Source organism: Myotis daubentonii, chromosome 7, assembly GCF_963259705.1.
Source record: "Myotis daubentonii chromosome 7, mMyoDau2.1, whole genome shotgun sequence".
Lineage (NCBI taxonomy): Eukaryota > Metazoa > Chordata > Mammalia > Chiroptera > Vespertilionidae > Myotis > Myotis daubentonii.
Window position 1 is genome coordinate 37,415,749 of NC_081846.1, and position 25,980 is coordinate 37,441,728.

General features: G+C 45.0%; 1 protein-coding gene across 3 annotated transcripts in view; it reads right to left on the minus strand.

Annotated features, from left to right (window-relative positions):
• Positions 1 to 135: 135 nt before the first annotated feature.
• Positions 136 to 25,980, minus strand: part of THAP4 (THAP domain containing 4) — a 36,597-nt gene continuing 10,752 nt past the window's right edge. The window contains exons 3-7 of one of the 3 annotated variants that reach the window (XM_059703883.1): positions 12,179 to 12,338; positions 10,076 to 10,185; positions 9,051 to 9,154; positions 539 to 680; positions 288 to 425 (exon numbers count right to left, since the gene is read on the minus strand). In XM_059703883.1, the coding sequence (XP_059559866.1) occupies positions 540 to 680; positions 9,051 to 9,154; positions 10,076 to 10,185; positions 12,179 to 12,338 (515 nt within the window). In that variant the 3' untranslated portion in view covers positions 288 to 425; position 539. Of the gene's footprint in view, positions 426 to 538; positions 681 to 9,050; positions 9,155 to 10,075; positions 10,186 to 12,178; positions 12,339 to 25,980 lie in introns of all 3 variants that reach the window. The other 2 variants (XM_059703884.1, XM_059703885.1) reach the window with 2 other exon arrangements.

Below are 25,980 nucleotides of genomic sequence, written 5' to 3' on the forward strand. Positions count from 1 at the left end.
CTCTACTTAAGGTTTATACATATTTCAGATCTTGTAAAAAATGCAGTCTTTTTTTAGGGAAAAGACTCTAGAAAACAGTCACCAGCAGATGAGGAGCTGGACAGTCCACACACATAATATCACAATGCTCAGCCATAAAAATAAAGGCCTTTTATTTGGTTTTTCTATGCCATTACAGGAATACTGGGCAATGCCCTTGATCCCCCTGGGAGCTGCAGCCACACCCACACTTGCTGCTGCGGCGTCTGTGAGAAGCCTAGTGTCACATCCTGACGCACATGGCCAGGATGAAGTTCTGCTCTGGGTCACGGGGTCACCTTCTTGTAGGTGATGTGAAGATGCTGAGTCATGGGTTGGGTAGTGGTTGCCATGGAGACTGTCTGTTCAAGTTTGCCTTCAGAATTCAGCCTGAATTTTCGGGTAATCTGAGCAGAACAAAACAAATACAAAATATCTTAGTTTTATCTTCCAAAGATACAACAAATGCTTGAGGTCCCACCACAGGCCAAGTGTTCCTGCAGGGGCTACGACAAGTCACCTTAGTTTTGAGTCAGATGACAGACTCTGCCCACAGAGCTACAGCACCTGCCAAGATCCAGGTGTCCTCGGCTCTCTCTGTCCCCAGAAGACCATGACTTGGTTCCTCCCATCTTAGGGTATTTAGAAGCCACCTTCTTTTTCTGTCAGTAAATTATACACTTGATCTGGCAAAAGGTAACCTTCCCACTTCACTCTGCAGCTTGCACTGATGTCACACATGTTCCTGGAAAACTCAGTAGCAGCACTTAGGAACAAACTATGGTGGCTGTTTCCAAAAAGGAAGCCTGTAGCAAGCAACCTGTGAGAAAACCTTCTCTGCCTGGGATGTCTGCAGAGTGAGGAACCACGACAACTGTTGAGAGATACTTTAGATGGTCACCCTTTCTATTGTTCCAGAACATTCTGGGGTCTCCAGAAGCACATGAAACAGGAGTGTTGTTTTAAGCTGCAGACAACTGTACTGTAATTGGTCAACCCTCTGGCAGAGAAAAAGCTAGATTTTAAAAAGTCTATTTAAAGGAATTGGAGAGTCACCAAGGTTGCAAGGACCAATCAGAGAGAAGGGAGTGCAGAGGGGAGACCCAGCGTGTCTCCATTACCTGACACTTCACGGTTCTCTCTCTGCACTGCTGGAGTGGCTTTTGGACACACCCCATACAATCACACCGATCTCACTATTCAGGGACCCAGTGAGCCTGTCCCTCAGCCTTCAGCTCTGTTTGTGCCAAAATCTGTGGACACCCCATAGCAGCCACCTTGCTCCACTAAAAGTAACTTGTCAGCAAGAAGCAGGTGAGCAAGAGATGGGGAGACAGCCTGGGAGCAGTCACTGTGGCTGAGACACTGAGGCCACCTCTCCCTGGGTCCCAGGAAGGAGACAGTGTGGGGAAAAGCAGGTGAGGGGCTGCCCCATGCCCCAGCTGTGCACACTTGCAGAGCGTGGCCTCCTGAGCACTGTCACCCCATCTCAGGGATGACAGTCAGCTGTCAAATGGCTGCCTCAGTGCCAAAGCTGGCAATGGCAGTGCCTTGCACAGGCTCCCCAAAAGCCACTTGTCAGGTCCTTGGGACTTTGTATTCCCTTGAACTTTCTTGTTTTCCTCTTCAAACTAAAGTTATTTGGAAAGATTTAAAGTTGAGGCAGATGTACACTGCATTGCTCAGGCTCAATAGACCTCTTCTGGTGCCCGTGGTTCCATCTATCAATCCAGTGAGGTCACTAACAATAACTGTGGGTGTTCCGAGGCTGCCAGGGGTCCATCTGAGCCACAGACTGGTCCTCATTTCAATAAAGTGGGGATGGAAGCAACTGTTGGCCTTGCTGACTACAAAGCAGAGCTTGCGCAGGCTGCTGCAAGCCCACATTCTGGACAGGCTGCCACAGTGGGAGGCTCTACTTCTCAGACAAGGGCAACTCTGAGCCTCTGACACTTCAGGAAGACAGTCCATCTCTTTTTTGGGGGTGGGGAAGCCACACCCAGACTCACTGGATCAGAGCCTGCATTTCAACGAAACCCCTTGTGGATGAAAGGGGCCACATGCTGACCTGACAAGCTCAGGGGAGGCCTGCAAGGCAGTTTTGCAAACTCAGAGACCTAAAGTAACCACAAAGGATGGTCTGAAATTAAACTAACTAAAAGCAGTTACGGAGGGCAGTTACAGTCCTAGGCTGGTATCTTTACTGACAAGGTCAACCTTTACCTTAACTGAGTCTATCTGTCTTTTTTGCATCTATGATAACATATCCTTAAAATGTCTGGGTAACTTTATAACTTCCCTTTTTCTGGAGCCCCTGGGGCACAACCAAATGTGCTGGACGCCAGGACAGGTACCACAAATCCCTTCATTTTCATGTTAATGTTCCTGCACCCACCTAAGTGTCCATCATTTTACTTTTTATCCAATTCCAGAGTCTCCCCCCCTGCCCCCCCCGCCCCGCTTTGCTTTATCCCTCCTCCTTAATCTGTCACCAATGAATTTCATGTAACCCACCTACGTCCCTCCTTTGATTGCAATGTATAAATACAAATGTAACCCGCCATTCTGCAGAGCATTATCTCAATTCGTTGAGGTTCTGCTTCCCGGCATTTGTCGACAGTTTGGCTCAAATAAACTCAAAAAAGTTCTTTACAGGTTTCAATGTGTTTTTCTTTTACATTAACACCCTAGATTCACTGGTACATTGAATTGTGAGAACTGGTATGAATAACAAGCTTAAAGTGTGGCTATCATCGCAATATAAGCAGAAGGGCATTTCTGAAGATTCCTGGGTGGAGTAATGAACACAGTGCTTAAAAAACTGCACTGGGGAGAGATCAAAGGTTGTGGCCACGGGGACCAGGCAGTGTGGGTGCAGCCTGCTATCACTGAGGAAGAAAGGGCAATTCTCTGTGAATCATGGAATGTGGGAGGTAACCGGGAGGAAGAGGTAAAAAACAATTCAAGGCTATGAGCCCTTGTTCATTCAGCTCTAATTCTGTGTTCAAGACCCCAGGCTGGCTTTGCTGTTTAATTAAACAGAGATGGTCCTTATTTTTAAGACATTTCTCCTAACCGGTTTGGCTCAGTGGATAGAGCATCGGACTGCGGACTGAAAAGTCCCAAGTTCGATTCCGGTCAAGGGCATGTACCTTGGTTGCAGGCACATCCCCAGTAGGAGGTGTGCTGGAAGCAGCTGATCAATGTGTCTCTCTTATCGATGTTTCTAACTCTCTATCCCTCTCTCCTCTTCTCTGTAAAAAATCAGTAAAATATATTTAAAAAAAAAAAAAAAGACATTCCTAGCTTTCTTAGGTGGTTTTCAACAGGTTGTCAAGACCATTCAATGTGGAAAAGACTTTTCAACTAATGGTGCTGGGAGAACTGGATATTCACACACAAAAGAATGAAGCTGGACCCTTATCTAATAGTATATACAAAAACAATAACAATAACTCAAAATAGATCAGAGACTTGAATATAAAAGCTAAATTTATAAACCTCTTAAAAGAAAACATGAGCAAAAGCTTCATGAAACTGGGCTGGGCAAGGATTTCTTGTATGTAACTCCAAACACAGTCAACAACAGAAAAAACAGACAAACGGGACATCATGAATATTTTAAAAATTTATATATCAAAAGGCACTATTGATAGAGTAAACAGCATCCCACAGAATGAAAGAAAATATTTGCCAGTCAAATACCTGATATTAGAGGTAATATCCAAAATACATTAAGAACTCTTCTGATCCAAAAACAAACAATCCTGGCCTGGCCAATGTGGCTCAGTGGTTGAGCATAGACCCATGAACCAAGAGGTCACTGGTCCGATTCCTGGCCAGGGCCTATGTCGAGGTAGCGTGGGCTTGACCCCTAGTAGGGGGCGTGCGGGAAGTGGTCGAAAGATGTTTTTCTCTCATCACTGATGTCTTTTCTTAAAATATATTTTTATTGATTTCAGAGAAGAAGGGAGAGGGAGAGAGAGAGAGAGAAACACTGATGATGAAAGAGAATAATTGATTGGTTGCCTCTTGAACACCCCCTACTGGGGATCGAGCCTACAACCCGGGTATGTGACCTTGACCAGAATCGAACCCGGGATCCTTCAGTCTGCAGGCCGATGCTCTATCCACTGAGCCAAACTTGCTAGAGCTCATTGATGTTTCTATATCTCTCTCCCTTTCCTCTCTTTCTAAAAACTTTTTTTTAAAAAAAGAAGAGTTCCCAACAATCACAAAGATTGCTGGAATTTCATTGTAAAAAAACAAGCAAACAAACAAAAAAACCCAAATAACCCCGTTCAAATATGGACAAAGGACTTGAATAGACATTTCTGCAAAGATACATGAATGGCTAACACGCCCATGAAAAGATGCTCAGCAGCACTGATCATGGGAAACACAAATCAAACCACAGTGATGCCTCCTCACTCATCAAGATGGCTGCTATCAAAACCCCAGAAAATATCAAGTGTTGACGAGGACGTGGAGAAACTGGAGCCCTGTGCATAGGAGATGGGAATGGAAAATGGTGCAGCTTCTGTGGAAAACAGTATAATGGTTCCTCAAACAATTAAACACAGAGTTACCACATGATCCAGCAATTCCACTCCTGAATACAGACTGAAAGAATTGAAATGAGGGTCTCAGAGATATTTGCACACCCACGGAAGCAATCCAAGTGTCCATGGACAGAGGAAAGGTTACACAAAATGTGTTCCATTCACACAAGGGAATATTAGCCATAAAAAGGAAGGAAATCCTGCCATGTGCGACAACATGGATGAACCTTGAGGACATTATGCTGATAAAATAAGCCAGTCATAAAAAGACAAATATTATATGATTCCACTTATAAGAGGTACTTAAGAGTCATTAAAATCACAGAGAGAAAGTAGATGGTGGCCGCCAGGGGCTGGGGGAGGGGAGGAAGGGGAGTTATGGTTTCATAGATAGTGTTTCAAATATACAAGAGCTATGGGGATGGATGGTGGGGATGGCTGCACAACAAAGTGAATTATAGAAATCACTGAAGTGGACACTTGAAAATGGTTAAGATGATCAATTTTTTTATATGTATTTCAACTCAATATAAAAACATTAAAAAAGAAAAAAAAGTTGGGTGTGAAATAAACTCAAGAGCATTGTTGCCAGCAGATTTGTGTTATGAGAAACACTGTTAATGCAGGTCTTCAGGATGAAGGGAGATAGTACCACTGGAATTTCAGAGTGACAGGAAGGAGGCAAGGGCAACAGAGAGAGAAAATAAATGGGTAAGTATAAGAGATTACTTCCCCTCATTATAATTTGTTTGGAAGTCAACTGACTAAAGCAAAAGTAACAATCCTATGAAGGTTCCTAGTGCAGTGTGTTTGTGTGCCCATCCCCGACATGGGCCAGGGGTGGTGACAGCAGCACAGGAGAGTAAATGGAGTTACAGAGCTGTGAGGTTAGGACTCGTGAAATGGAAAGGGGAAAGTTCAGCTGCAAAGAGCACAGGATTATCCAAAACCAGGTGGGAAGTGGGAATGCAATGGTATAACACTGATTATAAGTTAAGATGCAGATAGCATTAAAAAACTGAAAATGGAACTCCCATTTGACCCTGTGATCCCACTTCTAGGAATATATCCCAAGAAACCAGAAACACCAATCAGAAAGGATATATGCACCCCTATGTTCATAGCAGCACAATTCACCATAGCTAAGATCTGGAAACAGCCTAAGTGCCCATCAGTAGATGAATGGATTAGAAAACTGTGGTACATCTACACGATGGAATACTATGCTGCTCTAAAAAGGAAGGAACTCTTACCATTTGCAACGTCATGGATGGAACTGGAGAGCATTATGCTAAGTGAAATAAGCCAGTCAATAAAGGAAAAATACCACATGATCTCACTCATTCATGGACAATAGAGACCATTATAAACTTTTGAACAATAATAGATACAGAGGCAGAGCTGCCTCAAACAGATTGTCAAACTGCAGCGGGAAGGCCGGGGAGGGTTGGGGGGCAGGAGGTAGGGGGGTAAGAGATCAACTAAAGGACTTGTATGCATGCATATAAGCATAACCAATGGACATAAGACACTGGGGGGTAGGGGAGGCTAGGGGACTGTCTAGGGAGGGGGGATAAAATGGATACATATGTAATACCCTTTGTAATACTTTAAGCAATAAAAAAAAAAAAAAGATACAGTTAAGAAACTAACAGAAGAAATAAAAACAGAATGCTAAGAATATTTAACCCAAGAGAACATAGTAAGGGTCAAGCCAAGGGGAAAGGTAAACTCACAGGGAAAGGCCAACCCAGGGGGGAAGGTCAACCAGGCACGTGAGACCAGCCTCTGGTCAGCCAGGTCACTCTGCAGAGTGGAGCCCTCCCCTTGTCCTCCCTCCCACAGGCCTCACCTCTGCCTACCCCCTCCTTTTGCAAAATAGCACTTTTTGTTTAATTAATAAAACCCAAAGTTAGTTCTCTAGCGAAAACCGTGATAAAATAGGAAGCCTCTGGCAAGAAAAAGAGAAGACACAGAAAATCCAAGGGGACATATGTGTCACTTCTCCAAACTCTGAAAATCTTGATATAAGGAGCTGTGAATTTACACATGAAGTAAGGTAGGGCCTGGAGATGAACAGTGGAGGCAGAAGCAGCATCCAGGTCTGGGTCTCTCTGCTCCCCAGTGCCCAGCCAAGACATGTTCCCAAGGGGGTCACCACTTAGTCCTGTGGGGGCCATCCTTGCCAGGGGGCAGAAACAGCTAAGGAGCTCTATGAATAACTGATACCAAAATGGACAACATTTGAAAAAATTATTTAATTCATTATAACTAGAAATGATCTTCAAACATGACTCAACATTTAGAGTTATTAACATAATTCACTTCATTGACAGCTTCAAGTGGAAAAAACACAGAATCTTCCCCAAAGAGGCTGCAAAAGCATTTGAAGAAACTCAAAACCCTTTCTTGAAAACAATTCTTAGCACACTAGAAAGAGGATCTTCTTGACCCGGTCACAGCCTCCAGCAAGCATCCAACAGGGCTGTGACACAGCAGTACCTCAGGAAGTCAGGCCTGAGGTCAACAGGTTCCCCCGTGACCCCAGCAGTGCCATGCCCAGACCCGGTGGTCAGAGACTGACAGATGTGACTCAGATGGACAGAAACCATGTGTTCCCTTATAACCACCAAAAACGAGTTAGAAGATGAAATGGAGACAACAGTCTATGCACATAGCAACAGAAACTATATGGCACTTAAGGCTTCACCGTACCACGAAGTGGCCAAACCTATATAATTTAAGTGATAAAGAAATACACTTTTGATATCTACTGAACACACCACACTAGACCTGAAATCACTGCAGCACACCATCACGCTGCTGTGTAGCACTACCCATGGAAAGACTCCAGTTCTCCCCCATTTAATTCCTGTATTTACACAATCTTGATTTATATTTTATGGACCTGGACAAGCTCATTGAACAGGTTATCTCAATGAGGAACTGCTTAAGAATTAACCAAGAAAAGTTAGCATTAAAAAAAAAATCCTCACTTAAGGATATGTGTATTTTTAAAATATGTTTTTATTGACTTCAGAGAGAGGAAGGGAGAGGGAGAGGGAGAGAGAAACACTGATGAGATAAGAAACACCAATTGGCTGCCTCCTGTATGTCCTGTACTGGGGACTGAGCCCGAAACCCAGGCATGTGCCCTAACTGGGAATTGAACCGGTGACCTCCTGTTGCATGGGTCAACACTCAACCAACTGAGCCACACAGGTCAGGTGATGTGTTGTTTTTTTAAGTTGATTTTTTGAGAGAGGAAGAGAAAGAGAGGGAGAGAGAAACATCTATTGGTTCCTCCTACATGTTCCTGAACAGGGGATCAAACCTGCCACCTAGGTATGTGAATCAAACTCAAGACCTTTTGGTTTCATGGGATGTCACTCCAATCAACTGAGCCACACTGGCCAGAGCTAATCAAGAAAATTTTAAAAATCAAGAACTTTCCCTAGACATTAAAATATAACGAAGTGTGGTAACTTTAAATTATTAGATGATTTTAAATTACTATTGAAAAAAGACAAAAAGAAAGAAACAGGCCCCTCCCCCTATTTATGGGGGATGTGCTTGTGATAGGCATGACATTTCAAATCTGTAGGGTCACCGTTCATCCATCTGAGGAAAGTAGAACTATACATTGCATCCTGTAAAAACAAATCTGAGAGAAACTAAAGGTCTGAGTGTAAGAAGGAAAGCTATAAGAGTACAAGAAAAATGGAAGAATAATTTTATCATTTTGGAGAAAACAATTTTCTGAGCATGAATCCAAATCCACACACCGCAAAGGAAAAGACCCCCAGAGGCAACCACAGTAAAGCTTACAACCTGTGGGTAGAACACATCATAAACCAAAGTCACACAAGCCACCAAATGGGGAAATGCAGACAATAGATTAATATCCATAGTATATAAAAAGCCCCCATAAATCAATAAAAAAAAAATGAAAGCCCACAGAAAGACGGGCAATGACTTTAAACATCAAGTACACAGAACAAGAAATACCAATGGTGAATTAGTGTGGGGAGTCCTCCCTTTCACTCATATGTTAAATTTAAAACACGAATGAGATGCAATCTCTTCTTTATCAGATTAGCATGTTGATAAGGGAGTAGGGAACCAGGCACTCATGCAATGCTGGTAGGAATTCATTAATAAAAGGAATTTACTTGTATCTTATCAAAATTTTAAATGTACCTATCCTTTGATCCAACAATTCAACTGGGAGAAATTTATCCAACAGATGTGGATATACCTGCAAAAGTGGACAACACAAATGGAAAAGGAAGTTTGTGACAGAAAAACAAGGAACCTGAGAATCTCCCTGCCCACCAGCCAGGACATGTAAGTGAGGAAGAATGATGTGCCCTGGAGACAGACAAGTCCCCAAGACAAAGTGAGAAGTCAGAACAATGTGCAATCCTGCCTACACCACAAAGTGATGTCTGAGAGGGATGACAGGCTCACCTGCTCCACGTGGGGCTCCTTGGCAAAGGAGATCCTGGCGATGGAGTGGGATGCGATGCACAGCTCCTGCCCGTTCACCTCGCCCTCCTCCACCTCTACAATGCCTGCAAGAGAGGGCCATCAGTCCATGACAGCCTGCCATGGGCTCTTGGCGTCCATCTTTGCATTCAAAGATTCAACAGACCTGAACTCTGCAGCCATTAAGGCCACAAGGCCCCTTGTCTGCAATGAACCTCCTGATATCAAGAGGGGAAAAACACAACTCCTCATACTAGTACAGCCAGGGCAGGTGATCTACAGAGGGTCGACCTCTCCAGGGGTGCCCTGACTTCCACCCGCCTTCCCCACCCCCCTCAAAAAGATCCCCTAGGATCTGAGAGGAGGGAAAGGTGGCCAGGGAAATGGACATCTCTCTGGCTGCCCAATGACTTGCAGTTCACCAATGTCCTGGGCTCCATTCCAGACCGGGCTGGTCCTAACTGTCCACCTGCTTCCAGGAAGTGAGACTCATCTGAGGCAGTGAGCAGGTAAAAGTCAACAGCTGGGTTCTGCGTCATTTCTAATTGATGAACCTGGTAAGCTATTTTAGAATGATCTCATTCTAGGGGCAAAGCAGACTTCCAGACAAGAGCTTTCAGACAGACAGTGAGCCTCCCTGGTCTAGCTCTCTCCCTAGGGGCGTGTCCCATAGGAAACACCCGGGAGCCCGGGAGTGTGCTGTCATTGAAGGAACTCAGGCGGAAAAAAAAATCAGCCCGTTCTCACAGAAACACTCCTTTACCACCTCCTGTGGACCTCAGAGACTGCAGACAGGACTCCACCTGCTGACTCCCCACCTGCAGGCCCCACTGCACTTGTCCTGATGCTTCCTGCCCTGAAAGGGACCCACAGGATTAGGTCTGTGTCCCCCTCCCAACTGACCCCCCCCCACAAAATGTCAGTGAGCAGGGACACTGGAGCGACTGAAAGAACAGAGGCAGACGCTATCTCACCCAGGGGCCATCTGGCTGGCTGGCAAGAGGTACCTGTGTTCTGGGCGCTGACGAAGGCCACCTTGTTGGTGTCGGGTTGTAGCCGGATGAAGCCGCACTCTCTGTGCATGGGCTTCCGAGTGTCCGGGTGGAACGCGTTGAATCTGCACGGGGAACAGGGGGTGAGGACAGGGCATAGGTGAGGGCAGGGATGCAGGGCCCTCAATGCAGGCTTTGCCACCACCCTCCCCACTTTATAAGGCCCCCACTGAGCACAAGGTAATACACTTCCCGCTCACATGGAAAGACACTTGAGCAACCACATTCGTGGGCTGTGGCCACCAGGTGCATTAGGGGTTCGACCTCTAGCCTGAAAGCACCCCCTGGAACCTCCCCACACAAACACTCCACTGTGCTTGGCACCACCTCAAGGACAGCCAACATGTTCTTTATAATTGTGGTTACCTTTCCCAAAGCCCTTTTAGCCCACACCTGACATGCTTCAGGCCTCAGCACCAAATCCCACCCTTACACCAGGTCTGCCCTCCCCAGAGGTATCATCTTGCCTTAGACACCCACTCATCTACACGGTGGGGAAAAGAACAGGCCCTGAGTCAGGACTCCACTTCTTATCAATCAACCTGCATCATGATGCAAGTTCACGGTGATGGAAGAGACAGCTGCGCTGACAGTTCTGCACTTAGACTCTAACACAACTTTGCCAGCACTGCGAGCTGCCATTGGAATCGAACCCTGAACAGGGCAGCGCTGGCAGCCACAGCACATGCCCTCTCTCCACAACCCTCATGAGAAATACACTCTAGATCAGTGATGGCGAATCTTTTGAGCTCGGCGTGTCAGCATTTTGAAAAACCCTAACTTAACTCTGGTGCCGTGTCACATATAGAAATTTTTTGATATTTGTAACCATAGTAAAACAAAGATTTATATTTTTGATATTTATTTTATATATTTAAATGCCATTTAACAAAGAAAAATCAACCAAAAAAATGAGTTCGCATGTCACCTCTGACATGCGTGTCATAGGTTCGCCATCACTGCTCTAGATCATAGTCTAACACACTCACAATTCTATTCACCAAAATAGATACTTTGTACTGTAGTCACAAAATTATCTTTGGGTTGTAGCCCACTATTTAACAAGACTGTTTTATACTGCCCGTTATTTTGTGTTTTCCAGAATTTCCTCTTTGGTGTTATGTACACAATATTATTCTGCCCTCATCCATTCAGTCATGAATAATACAAAAAGGTATGAGATAATATTTTTAAAAGCAAGGTCTTCTAAATCCTTCTGAAGTTTCTAGGCATGACATAAATAGAATCAAGTTAATTTAATAAGATTCTTAATATATAATTAAATGTATAGCGGATATTGGGGAAGGGCAGACTTTTACTTTTAATATTTTTTCATTGCTTAAACTTTAAAAACTGTGTGTTATCTCTGAAATTAAAAACAGCCGGAGCCGGTTTGGCTCGGTGGATGGAGCGTCGGCCTGCGGACTGAAGGGTCCCAGGTTCGATTCCGGTCAAGGGCATGTACCTGGGTTGCGCGCACATCCCCAGTGGGGGATGTGCAGGAGGCGGCTGATCGATGTTTCTCTCTCATCGATGTTTCTGACTCTCTGTCTCTCTCCCTTCCTCTCTGTAGAAAAATCAATAAAATATATTTAAAAAAACCAAAAACAAAACAACAACAAAAAAACAAACAAAATATTCTCAGCCACCTCCCCTGGTTCCTTTCTATTTAGCCACCTGACACTACGACCTGCCTCCTGTGGTTGGGGCGAGGGTGAAATGCACAAGCTGAAGGACCTCTGCTTTGTTGTCTAATAAGAACCTGAGAACCAAAATATTAACAGCTCCTTTGAGACCTCAATCAGCTCAGGGGTAAGTCTAAAAGAAAGTCAAGCTCTCTCCTTTTCAGTAATATTGGGTGAAGGGTTTAGTTAAGCACGAGCACTTATTTTGTGTTTGGGGTAACACATCTGACATCTTGCCAGCCTAGCATCATCACATACACAGGAGCCACAACGTCCTGTCTCTGCCTACCATGTTTCAGCTGCAAGTGCAGGGAGCCTCTCTGGGACATGCCCTTCCCACCTGGCATTCTCCCAGAGACTCAGGTGCACTTACGAGAAGTTGAGCATGGGCTGGCCCACGTGGGAGATGTGCACCTCCTCCAGGTACTGGAAGGGCTGCAGTGTTGGGAAGGTCCCAGCTCCCGGTGGGTCTGACAGCCAGGTGCCCAGCATCCAGGACAGCGGCTCCACCACTGGGTTCATCTTGGGGGGCTCTGAGGACAAATGGAAAAGATGGTCAATGGCTCCGTGTCCACTGGTCTCCTTCTGACCGAGCCCTGCTGAGCTTTGTGTGGAAGCACACTCGGTCAGCACATGCCTCATAATTTACAGCGGATCCTGCTGATTCTAAACATGCTACCAGCCACCTGTCAAGAGGGGGAGAAAAAGGTCAAACAATGAGTAAATGTCATCTTGCAGATCAGTGTCAGAATGTGGTATCTCCTACATGAAGGGAGAACAGGAGATCCATTGAAGAGATAGGAGTTCCAGAAGCTCCTTGGTCTTTGAAATTATACAACCTTTGGCTATAAATTGGAAGCAGCCTAGGAGAATAATATCCAGGAGGAAGGGAAGTGAAGGGCTCTGGAGCTGGAGAAGTGTCCCACCAAAGCTGAGACAACTGGGAACTGAAGAGGAGACTGTGTGGCCTGCTGGTGGCAGCCCCAGCCCGAGATAAGAACATAATGGGCAGAATGGGGAATGGCGCATAGACTTCTGGGCCCACAGAGGGCAATGTAACAGCCTGAATAGGAATGGGGGTGAAAATCCATTCCTTTCCAATATAGCAAGCTCCCTTTCAGTGTTTCCTTTTCAAATTGCTTACAGAAAGTTTGACAGTGAGGATGACAACAGTAGAGATTTGGCCAATAAAACTTTCGTAATCCTATATAAAAGCCTAATATGCTAAGTGTCTGGTTGTCTGTTCCACCAATCAAAGCATAATATGCTAATGATGCTCAACCGCTCGTTATAACGTGCACTGACCACTAGGGGGTGGAGAGTTGACCGGTTGCTATGACATGCACTGACCACCAAGGGGTAGGCGCTCCTACCGGTAGGTTAGCTTGCTGCTGGGGTCTGGCCTGAGCGAGATGGGCTAGACACGCCTTGGAGCCCTCCCGCAGCCCCTCCCCAGTTGGCCAACCTCCTGCGTCCCTCCCGGCCCCGATTGTGAACCGGTGGGGTCTTTCACCCTGGGCTGCACCCTCTTGCAATCCGGGACCCCTTGGGGAATGTGGGAGAGCCGGTTACAGCCCAACCTGCAAGACAGACTGAGGGGCCCCACTGGTGTACAAATTTGTGCACTGGGCCTCTAGTCAACAATAAAAATATTTATAAAAAATAAAAGATGGAAAATTCTATTTTTGTATATATATATATATATATATATATATATTTTTTTTTAAATATATTTTATTGATTTTTTACAGAGAAGAAGGGAGAGGGATAGAGAGTTAGAAACATCGATGAGAGAGAAACATCAATCAGCTGCCTCCTGCACACCCCCTACTGGGGATGTGCTCGCAACCAAGGTACATGCCCTTGACCAGAATCGAACCCGGGACCTTTCAGTCCGCAGGCCGACGCTCTATCCACTGAGCCAAACCGGTTTCGGCAATAAAATATATTTTTAAAAAAGTTGTGTAATTGCCAATAATCTCAGACATTAAATAAGAGGCAACACTACAAAAAACTCTATGCCCACAAATGTGCAATTGTAGATGAAGTGACCAAATTCCATTAACATAAACTACATAAATTTATATAAGAAACAGTTGTATCTCTGAAAAATAAATCAAATTATTAATACAAGTCCTTCCAATAAAGAAATAAATATGCTCAAATGTTTTAATTGGTGATTTTGAACAAACACCTATATATATAAAAGCCTAAGCAATTGTTGCAACCAAACGACTGGAATGATGGTCGACCAGTAACTATGACACACACTGACCACCTGGGGGCAGATGCTCAATGCAGGAGCTGCCCCCTGGTGGCCAGTGCACTCCCACAGTCAACCTCCCGTGCTGGCCAACCTCTCGTGGTCCCTCTCCCTGGCCTATCCCTTCCCGCAGCTAAGGCTCCAGACCCTGAAGAATCTGGGTCTGGGAAGCCTGTAGGAGGAGAGCAACCCCAATCGAGACAGAGTAGCAGCTCGGAAGGGGCAGAAGGGGCAAGGCAGCAGCCTAACTGCAAAGACATAAAGTAAGCCCCACCACCATCTTAACCTCTGCCACCGAACCACGAACCACATGTGCGCACCGCTTGACCTTCTGCCCCCATCAGCCACTTCTAGTTTGGCTCCATGCCTTTCTGGGCTCCCAACTGCTGATTGGCTAGCGCTCCTATGACGGTGTGCTACCATTGGCCGAAGTCAGCTACCTATCATGCTTGGGGGCAGAGCTCTGAAAAAATGTGTGGCTGAGGTAGGAGAGACAATCTGTCTGTCTGTCAGCAACTCTGCCCCAGGGAGAGTGAGGCGGCCCAAGTGCGGGCAGTGAAGTAGAGCTGTATTTACACCTCAGAGATTAGCTGGTGTTCAGGCCATTTTGGGGCACTCTGTCTGTGGCCTTTGCCTGCCACTACCTCAGCACATCTACACAACGAGATCGGGGCCTGCTGGCCAACCTCCTGCGGTCCCTCCCCCAAGCCAGCAGGCCCCTCCCCTGCACAAATTCGTGCACTGGGCTTCTAGATAGACAATAAAAATTTAAAATCAGAATGTGAGCTACAGTCTTTGATGCAGTTAAGGAATAAAAGCTTCAGAATCAAGAGTTCTAGACTAGAAGAAGCTGCTGCTGATGATTGTGAGCTGCCTGTTATCTTCATCTCCACAGGAGGCAAACAGCAGCCAGCTAACAAAAGCTAATAAAAGACAAATGTCCCAGCCCACCATGTGGCCTTACATTCCAGTGAGGGAAGACAATACACAAAGAAATAAGGAAAAGGAAGAATTTACCGTACATTAGGTGACAAGCTGGAAAGGGAAATGAAGGTTGGTGAGGGTTTTGAGATCTTACTTAAGAGGGGCAAGGCCAGCCTCCAAGAAGTGTGTGAGACCACTCTGGGGAACAGTGGACTAGGCAGACATGCCACAGACACAAAGGTCCTGGGTTGCCCAGGCTGGCCTTGCTGGGGAGGGCTTTGGCCTTGACTCTGAGCAGACAGAGCCCTGGAGGTCTCAATGGAGCCAAGATCGCTGGTCGAGCAGAGTGGGTACAGCTGCAAGAAGCACCTGGTGGCAGAGAAGGGTGGCCTGGGCAGTTGGCAGTGGTGGAGGTGGTGGAAAGGACCAGGTTCTGGATCTGATCTGAAGGCACAGCTGGCTAGACTTGCTGATGGCTCAGACATAGGACATGAGAGGGAGGGAGATGAGTCGGAGGTTTATAGCCTGAATAACCGAGAAGACAAGTTGCCACTGGCTGACATGCAAGACAGGAGCTGGGTGGTTTGAAGCTTGACACTAATGTCAACAATCAGTCAGCAGGACAGTCCAAGCCCAAACTCTCAGAATAAATAGAAACCAGTATGCTGCAGACAGACAGCTGTGGTCTTAGAGCATCTACCAACCTGGCAGACTCAGTGCCGCACTGAAAACACATTTTTATAGACCTCAGGCTTTGTGGAGGTCAGGCGGCCTAAGGCAAGTGCAGCACAGGGCGGTCAGAGCCTGCGGTCACCGCCTGCTCCACTCCTGACCTTGGGTCCTGGTCAGCACACATGAAGCATGGCCTATCTGACCAGGAAAGCCAGAAACCAGGTGCAGGGCAGCCTAAGATACCAACCCTGCGGCTCGGGGGCCCCCCACCCACCCTGGGTACTAGTGTAATAAGGGGAGGGGTGTTTTGCTGTTTTAATATACTTTTATTGATTTCAAAGAGGAATGGAAGGGAGAGAAAAATAGAAACATCAATCATGAGAGAAAATCACTGATCAGCTGCCTCCTCCATGCCCCACACTGGGGATCAAGCCCACAACCCAAGCCCACAACCCAGGAATGTGCCCTGACGGGGAATCAAACCATGACCTCCTGGTTCATAGGTCGATGCTCAACCACTGGGCTACACAGGCCAGGCTGATTTCACATTTCTGGATCTCAGAGTCGGTGGACAGTCATTCTGGCCCAGAGGGTCTGCGTGACTTCTCATATAAAAATCGTCCTGGCCCTAGGTGGTTTGGTTCAGTGGATAGAGCATCGGCCTGTGGATTGAAGGGCTCCAGGTTCGATTCAGGTCAAGGGCACATGGCTGGGTTGGAGGCTCAATCCCCCAACTGGGGGCATCCAGGAGGCAGCCGATCGATGGATGAGGTCCTCTCTCATTGATGTTTCTATCTTTCTACTTGAAACATCCATCTTATATAAAAACTGCTGTTTGAAATTTTAACCTTGCTGTTTCTGGCTTCTGTAAATGCTTGCTGGCTTAAATAATAAGGAAAATAAGACTACTCCCATTTCAGAGAGGTCATTAAACCTTCTCCAGACGAAGTTATCAGTGCTGGCATCAGGCCAAGCCTTTGGTCGAGGTCTGAAAGTGCCAGTACATAGAGGCTCTTTAAGAACTTGCAAAGGGGACCGGAACAGAACCCCATATTTGGGAGACAAAGAAGGTAAAATGGTATAAATACAGGAAACTTCCTGTGTGATTTGGCCCAGAATTCGAGAGACATTTTCCTCTGGGCCTGCGCGTAATAATAATAAATGTAACTCCATCTCTCTAAGCGTTGCTTGGTTCTTCTCTTGTTTTCTCTGTAACATACTCTCTCCCTTCCCCTTTCTCTAAAACTCAATAAAACATATTTTCAAAAAATCATCTTGTTAATATGATGCCATGTCAAACCAGTGTTCTTACTTTTCTTAGGTTTTCTGAATGTGTTGATCCTTTCACCTGGGCAAGGCCCCAAGACCTTGGGTTGAGCTGGGCCAGTCCCTAGTAGGAACCACACAGCTGCACTGGCAGATCCCAGACATGAGCGGGGAAAGTGGGAGAAGCCGAAGAATCCCCAAAGAAGAAGAAAAAGTGTTAATCAGAGCACCACCAAATGAAACCAAAGGGGAAGGGCACTGCTGGGAAACATGACACGGGACACAGGGCAGAAATGAGTTCAAGAGGAGGGAAAAGGTAAAAGAAATGAAAATAAAATTATAAGGATTAGAGACCCTCACACTCCACTTCTGGGAAAAGTTTGGTGGTTGGTTCCCCAGGCTGAGCTGGAGTCAGGACTCTGCAGTAAGCCCACCTGAGACCCGAAAAAACACATCCACACACAACACTGTGCATGAGTGTTCACAGCAGAATCACAGCAGACAAAACACGGAAACAACCCAAAGCCCTTCACTGGACAGATAAACAATGGGGCCATTCAGACAACAGAGTGCTACTCAGCCATAGAGAGGCACGAAGAAGCACGGACACTCACTAATGCTGGGGTCCAACCCCAGCAGGTCCAGGGGTCCCCAAAGGTGTGGACGGAGTCGGCGAAGAGGGAAAGACTCAGAGGCAGCGTTCAGTTGATCAGCAGCCTAGCCAGGATCTCCAGCCAGGATCTCCAGCCAAGTTCTGGTCTGGATCTCCAGAGAGGTTCTGCTTAGGATCTCCAGCCAGGTTCTGTACAGGTTCTCCAGCCAGGTTCTGTAGCCATGTTCCCTTGCTAGGCTCTCCAGCCAGGCTCCGTCCAGGCTCTCCAGCCAGGTTCTGTCCAGGTACTCCAGTCAGGTTCAGTCACCAGGTTCTAGGTTCTAGTCAGGTTCTCTTGCCAATTTCTGTAGTCAGGTTCAGTCCAGGATCTTTTGCCATGTTCTCTTCAGCGAAGTCCTTCTGTCTCTAGAGAACGTTCTGTGTAGGTTCTGTCTCTCTTGGTCCTGTCTTCTAAGTCCTGTCTCCTAAGTTCTGTGTTCTGCTGTCTTGTTACATCTGTATTTATACCAGTTGATTCAATCCTATCAATCTCTATTCCAAGGTTAGGGCGTTTCTTATCTCCATTCCAGGGAGTAAAGATTATGTAGCTTAAGCATGATTGTTCGTAGTTAAAGTGATTAATTACCCGCCTGGCACTTAGTTGAGGGGTTTTATTCCCTCCCTAACTTCAGGGGAAAATCCCTACCTGGGGAAACAACCTTTCTCAGAGAGGTGACCTTGGTTAAAACACAGCGCCAAGAAGGTGAGCAAACATATTAAGAACCGTATGCCATATATGCCAGGTCCCTTGAAACAGCAAGGATGCACCGGCTCCCAGCACACTATGACATAGCAAAGCCTTGAAAACGTTGTGCGAAGGGAAAGAAACCAGACATTAGAAGCCTCGTATGGCCTGACTCCATTCATATGAAAATCAGAACAGGAGAGGCCACAGAGCAGGAAAGCAGGACAGTGGTTTCTCCTCGGCAACTTCAGTGGCAGAAGACATCATCACCACACTTACAAGATGCAGCGATAGAAAGTGAGCCACGGATTCTACAGCCACCACTTCCTCTACAGGCAGGCCACAGACCTGTGCTGCCCAACAGGGCCTCTGGGGGACACATGTGAGCACTGGAAGTGTGGCTGGTCCACTAAGGTATGCTTTAAGTGTACAGCATGCTGGGTTTCCAAAACAAATACCTTAGTAATTTTAAGTATTGGTGGGTTACAGGTGAAAATGATGTTTTAGATAATATTGGGTTAAACAAAATACATTATGAACATTAATTTCACATGCTTCTCTCTACCTTTTTAATGTGGCTCTTAAGAAAATTTTAAGTTACACAAGGCTCAGGGACTGAAAAGCAGGGTAAGCGGCCACAGCCATAATGGACTGACCTGAGTCACCAACGGTACGAAGTCGGGTGGCCGTGAGCTGGTCTGTGGCATTCGGGACCGGGCAAAAAGGTGTTTTATTATCACAATAAAAATAAGAGTAGGGTGGACTAGTGATAAAAAAAATTTAAGTTACATATGAGCTCATGCTATGGACAGTCTCAACATTCAGGGAACACGGCTCCTGTGAATTGTCCCTGAGGATGTTACTAGAAGGCAGACTTCACCAAGATACAACAAAAAATGATGGCAAAAGGAAACACAGTAAGTACTGAACACAGTCCACAGAAACACACACGTTGTGTGACTCAGTGGTTGAACATCAACCTATGAACCAGCAGGTCATGGTTCGATTCCCAGTCAGGGTACATGCCCAGGTTGCCAGCTTGATACCCAATAGGGGGCCTGCAGGAGGCACCTGATTGATGATTCTCTCTCATCATTGATCTTTCTTTCTTTCTATTAAAAAATATATTTTCACTGATTTCAGATAGGAAGGGAGAGAGAGATAGAAACATCAATGATGAGAGAGAATCATTGATCGGCTGCCTCCTGCACACCGGAGGCTCAACTACTAAGCTATGATGGCTGGGCTCATCATTGTTGTCTGTCTCTCTCTCTCTCTCTCTCTCTCTCTCTCTCTCTCTCTCTCTCTCCCCCCCTCCCTTTCTCTCTGAAATCAATAAAAATATTTTTAAAAGGAAAAGCGCAGGCACAATATAAATAATAAGAGCTAAGCGCAACCACACCTGAACTCACATAATAAAGAAAAAGCTTTTCAGATGGATCACAAAGCAAGACACCAACTCCTGTGCTATGAACAAGAGAGGCACTAAATCAAGTGACTCAGAAAGGTGTTTCAGAAAGTGGGGCAGACACATCGGGAAGAAAGCAGGGTCAAGCCCCTCCTGTCAGGTAAAACAAAGTTTAAGCCACACAATGGCTGAAGGGACTGCGATGTGAGTGCTCGTGCACCAGACATAGCAGCAGCATTTAGGTAGTGGAAATTACTGAAGAGATGCACATTGACAGAAAGGAGTTAAAGGAAATATCAATTCATGTCGATGTCCAAGTGAATAAAATACAAAAATGAAATACCTACATAGCATGATAAATAAGGCACTTCTGATGGATACACAAACTTGGTATCTGAAAACTAGAGAATACTCCTTTTCTTTTTTAAATATATTTGTGTTGATTTTAGAGAGGAAGGGAGAAGGAGAGACAGACAAAAACCCAGGCATGTGCCCTGAGGTGTCTGCACCAGGATATCTAATTACTCTTGAGAAACACTGCACATTTGGTCCTGGCTTGCTGTTATTTGCTTTTAACTGTAAGGAATTTTAATCTGAACAGGACACCAGGACTGGCAGTAAATAATCAGCAGGCAGGTGGGTTCCATGACCCTCGCAAGCAGTGCCCACAGGTTCCTCCACTGCTCCAACCTGTCTGGCCGCATCTTTCCTTGTTTTCACTGAAGCTTTGAGGGAGGAGAACCACCAACAAAATAACTCTAAAATCCAAATGTCAGGTTACATGAGCCTATTAAATTTCATTAAACTATATCCTTAAGATCTGTGTATTTTACCTACATAAATTATACTTCATTATAAAAATAAAATGAATTTTAAAGTCAAACAAATAAAAAGTATAATAATAAAGGATCTAAATCTATTTGCCACTTTCAACTTCTTCAAGTAAATTTGACAGGCTTTCCTATGCATTTTTTTCTGGATTTCAGCTTTCTTTTATTAAAGTCAACCAATATGCAAAAAACAGTACATTTTCTCCAAGAAACTTAAATTTTCATTTTTTGGCCTGAGGCAGCGAAAGAAGGCTTACCCATCCCTAAATTTTCTAAACTCCGAACACCAGCAAGGTTCTTCAAGGTTGTTTTCTTCCAATTGACGGGAAATGTTTGCACCTGGCTGTTAAAGAGCTGGCAGGAAGTGAATGCCAAACCTAAAGAATGCATTCTGGGAACTGTAGTTCCCTATAAAAGATGACTCCTCAAATCTGAGAGGGAAGGTGGGGGGAGGGTAGGTGGGCGGGAAGAGATCAACTGAAGAACTTGAAGAACCTGTACACATATATGCATAACCAATGGACACAAACAATAGGGTGGTGAAGGTCTGGGGTGGGGCAGGCTAGAAGGGGTCAATGTGGGGGGGAAAGGGGACATATGTAATACTTTCAACCATAAAGATTGAATAATAAATAAATAAAAGAAAAAAGATGGCTCCTCAGAAAAAAATGGAAGACAAAGACAGACCAGGAGATGACCCAGTCCTAGTAGCTGGGAGGAGATGTCAAGTTGAATTTTACGAAGGTCAGTCAGGCCAGAGAGGTCACATGTCTTGTGTGAAGGATAAAGGGGGACCTCCACCCTCAGCTACTTCCACTGACGACAGAGGGAAATGACTTTTTCAACAGGGAAAATGTCAGGCAGCCAGGCACATAGCAAAGCTGCTTCTTTCCAAACAGTAACTCTGGAAACATGTTGCTTTCTGCCTGTCTCCCAGAGTGCTAGCTGCCCACTCCTCCTGTCTTTTAAAATGGACACTCAGAGACTGCTCTGTCTCTTTGCAAATGTATCAGCATACGGGACCTGGACTCAATGACAGGAAATACTCACTGAGACCTAGAGACAGACTTCTTCCTGGCACCTCCCACCCTCACAGCGCTCTGTGACAACAGTGTTTCCCACCCCAGCACACTGGAAATGATACTAACTGCAAAGCATAGCAGGGTAGGGAGAGCAAAGACTGCCTGCTGCTTGCCTAGCACAGCCATCCCCAATGGAGAGGACACTACCTAGCACACTACCAGTGGGATCCGTTTGGGTCCCACTGGCATGGCACAACAGGTAAAGAAATAGCAAGGCCCTCGCTTTATCACCCGTTAAATGGAAAGGCATCACCACAGTTCTTATAGCACAGGAATGTGCAAGTTATTAATTCAAGTTCTGCTGCTTCAATTACCAGCCATGTACATGCGAGACACAATGTGAAACCTTGGAGATGCCAGCATAAGATAGTGTTCTGTCTTTAAGGAACAGACAGTATGGCCATTTGTGGTGTTTTTTTAAAAACTGATTTCAGCCCTGACCGGTTTGGCTCAGTGGATAGAGTGTCAGCTTGTGGACTCAAGGGTCCCAGGTTTGATTCTGGTCAAGGGCATGTACCTCAATTGCGGGCACATCCCCAGTGGGGAGTGTGCAGGAGGCGGCTGATCGATGTTTCTCTCTCATCGATGTTTCTAACTCTCTATCCCTCTCTCTTTCCCTCTGTAAAAAAATCAATAAAATATATATATAAAAAAACACTGATTTCAGAGAGAGGAAGGGAGAGACAGAAACATCAATGACTAGAGGCCTGGTGCACGACATTCGTGCACTTGGCGGGGGGGGGGGGGTAGGGAGGGTCCCTCAGCCTGGCCTGCGCCCTCTCACAGTATGGGAGCCCTCAGGGTATGTCCAACTGACAGCTTAGGCCTGCTCCCTGCAAGCTGTCAATAGGACATCTTTAGTGCTACCACTGTGCTCACCAATGGTGAGCCCAGCTCAGGCTTCTGGCTGAGCGGCACTCCCCCTGTGGGAATGCACTGACCACCAGGGGGCAACTCCTGCATTGAGCACCTGCCCCCTGGTGGTCAGTGCACATCATAGCGACTGGTTGTTCTACTGGTCGACTTGCATATTAGCTTTTTATTATATAGGATTATATAGGAGAGAGAAACATTGATTGGCTGTCTCCTGCATGCCCCCCTGACAGGGATAGAGCCCGCAACCCAGGCATGTGTCCTGACCAGAAATCAAACTGCGACCTCCTAGTTCTTAGGTCGACACTCAACTCCTGAGCCACACCAGAATAACTGATATGCTAAGGAAGGGGAGAAATTAAAATAAAATAAAATGCTCAATTAAAACCAGAGAAGGCAGAAAGTACAGAAAGAAAACAAAACCAAATAGAGAGTAGTTATAAACACAACATATATTAATCCCACTGTAGCAATAATCACTTTAAAGTGAATGGTCTAAGTATACCAATTAAAAGACGAAGACTGCCCTAGTTGGTTTAGCAAAACCAGCGGTTAGGCAGTGATGGCGAACCTTTTGAGCTCGGCGTGTCAGCATTTTGAAAAACCCTAACTTAACTCTGGTGCCATGTCACATATAGAAATTTTTTGATATTTGCAGCCATAGTAAAACAAAGATGCATATTTTTGATATTTATTTTATATATTTAAATGCTATTTAACAAAGAAAAATCAACCAAAAAAAATGAGTTTGCGTGTCATAGGTTCACCATCACTGGGTTACAGCATCAGCCTGGGGACTGAAGGGTCTCAATTCGATTCAGGCCAAGGGCACATACCTCGATTCCAGGCTCGATCCCCAGCCCCCAGTTGGGGTGCATATGGTAGGCAACCAATCGATGTGTCTCACATCCATGTTTTCTTTCTCTTTCTCCGCTTCTCCCTCCCTTCCACTCTCTTTAAATAATGGAAAAAACATCCCCAGGTGAGGATTAACAACAACAAAACAAACAAACAAAAAGGAGACTGTCAGAGTAGATTAAAAAGACCCATCACCCTGTTGTCTATAAGAAACCCACTTTATAAAAACACAGATTAAAGTAGATACAGAGAAAGATGTATCATGAGAACTTGAATCAAAAGAAAGTTGGAGTAAACAAATTAGTCTCAGGTGAAGCAGACTTCATGAGAAGAAAGTTATGGGGTAAAGAGGGGAATTACATAACAACAAAGGTGTCAATTCTCGAAGAAGACACACCAATCCTTGATGTCTGTGTACTAACACAGGGCATCAAACACACGTGAGACAAAACTGACAGAATTCAAGTAGCGACAGACAAATCCACTGTCAAAGGTGGGGACATCAACACACTCTACAGAATGGGCAGGTCCAGCAGGCAGGAAAGCATTTAGGACACAATTGAACTCAATGGCACTATCAATCAACCGGACATATCTGACATCTGTAGGTACTATAGTTAATTTTATGTGTCAACCTGACTGGGTGAAGAAGATGCCCAGAGAGCTGGTAAAACATTCTTTCTGTGTGTGTCTGTGATGATACTTCTAGAGGGATTAGCATCTGACTTGGAGAACTGCATAAAGCAGAGGCCCTCCTATAAGCGCACCGAGGGCCTGAACAAAACGAAGGAAGGGAGAATCTGCTCTCTGTTTGGACATCTATACTCCTGGCACTTGGGCCTTTGGACTCAGACCAGGATTTATCTCCTACACCCTCCAATTCTCAGGCCTTTGGACAGGGACTAAACTGACCTACCAGTTCTCCTGGCTCTCTAGCCTGTCATCCATAATCTCAGGAGCCAATTCCTAAGAAATCTCTCTTCTTATGTATCTCTCTACACACACACACACACACACACACACACACACACACACACACACACACACACACCCTATTGGTTGTTTCTCTGGAGACCCTTAAGAGCTACTTCATTCCAACAACAGAAGGCACATTCTTCTTAAGCTCACATGGAACATTCACCCAGACAGACTACATTCTGGGTCCTACAAAACACCTTCACCAATTTAACAGAATAGAAATCACATAAAGTATGCTCTCAGACCACAATGGAATTAAACTAATACCAATCCTTCTCAAATCTTTCCAAAATATAGGAGGAAACACTCCTAACTCATTCTATGAGACCAGCAAAGACACTACAAGAAAAGAAAGCTACAGACTAATATCCCCTATGAACACTGATGTGAAAATACTTAACAAAATACTAGCAAACTGAATTCAGCAGTGTATTAAAGGGATTATACACCATGACTAAGTGGAATTTATTCCTGGCATGCAAGGAATCTGTTCAACATATGCATATGGATCAATGTAATATGCCACATCAACAAAACAAAGGGAAAAACTACAAGGTCATCTCAATTGATGTAGAAAAATCATTTGACAAAATTCAATGCCTTCATGATACAAACACTCAACAAAATAGGAACAGATGGGAACAACCTCAACATAATAAAAGCCATGTATGAAAAACCCACAGTGCACATCAAAATTAATGGTAAAACACTGAAAGCTCTTCCTCTAAGAGCAGGAACAAGACAAGGATGCCCACTCTCACCACTTCCATTCAATATGATCCTGGAAGTTCAGCCAGAGCAATTAGACAGGATAAAGAAATAAAAGACATCCATTAGAAAGAAGTAAAATTATTTCTGTTTACAGGTGAGATGATCTCATTTATGAAAAATCCTACTAGAAACTCCACAAAAAAATTATTAGATCTAATAAATAAACTCAGCAAAAATAGCAGGATACAAAGTCAACACACAAAAAACAATTGCATTTCTATACACTAACCTGAAAAGGAGATTACAAAAACAATTCTGTTTATAATAGCATCAAAAAGCATAATTACTGCCCTAGCTGGTTTGGCCTCAGTAGATAGAGCGTTGGCCTGTGGACTGAAGGGTCCCAGGTTCCGTTCCTGTCCAGGGCACATGCCTGGGTTGTGGGCTCGATCCCCAGTAAGGGGTGTGCAGGAGGCAACCAATCTATGATTCTCTCTGGTCATTGATGTTTCTATCTCTTGCTCCCTCTCCCTTCCTCTCTGAAATCAATAAAAACATATATTTTTTTTAAAAAAAAGCATAATTACTTAGGAATTAACTAAGGAAGTGAAAGACTTGTACAATGAAAACTATAAAACATTTCAGAAAGAAATCGAAGACACAGAATAGAGAGCCCAGAAATAAAGCCTTGCACATGTGGTCAAATTATTATTTTCTTTTTTGTTGGTCAAATTATCATTATTTTTATTTATTGATTTTAGAGAGAGAAAAAGGCGGGGGGAAGAGAGAGAGAAAGAAAGAAACATCAATTTGTTGTTCCACTTATGCATTCATTGGTTGATCCTTGTATGTGCCCTGATTGGGGATCAAACCTGCAATCTTGGCATATGGGGACAATGCTCTAACCACTGAGTACCTGACAAGGACTGGTCATAAGATTTTTGACCAGGGTTCCAAGACCATTCAGTGGATA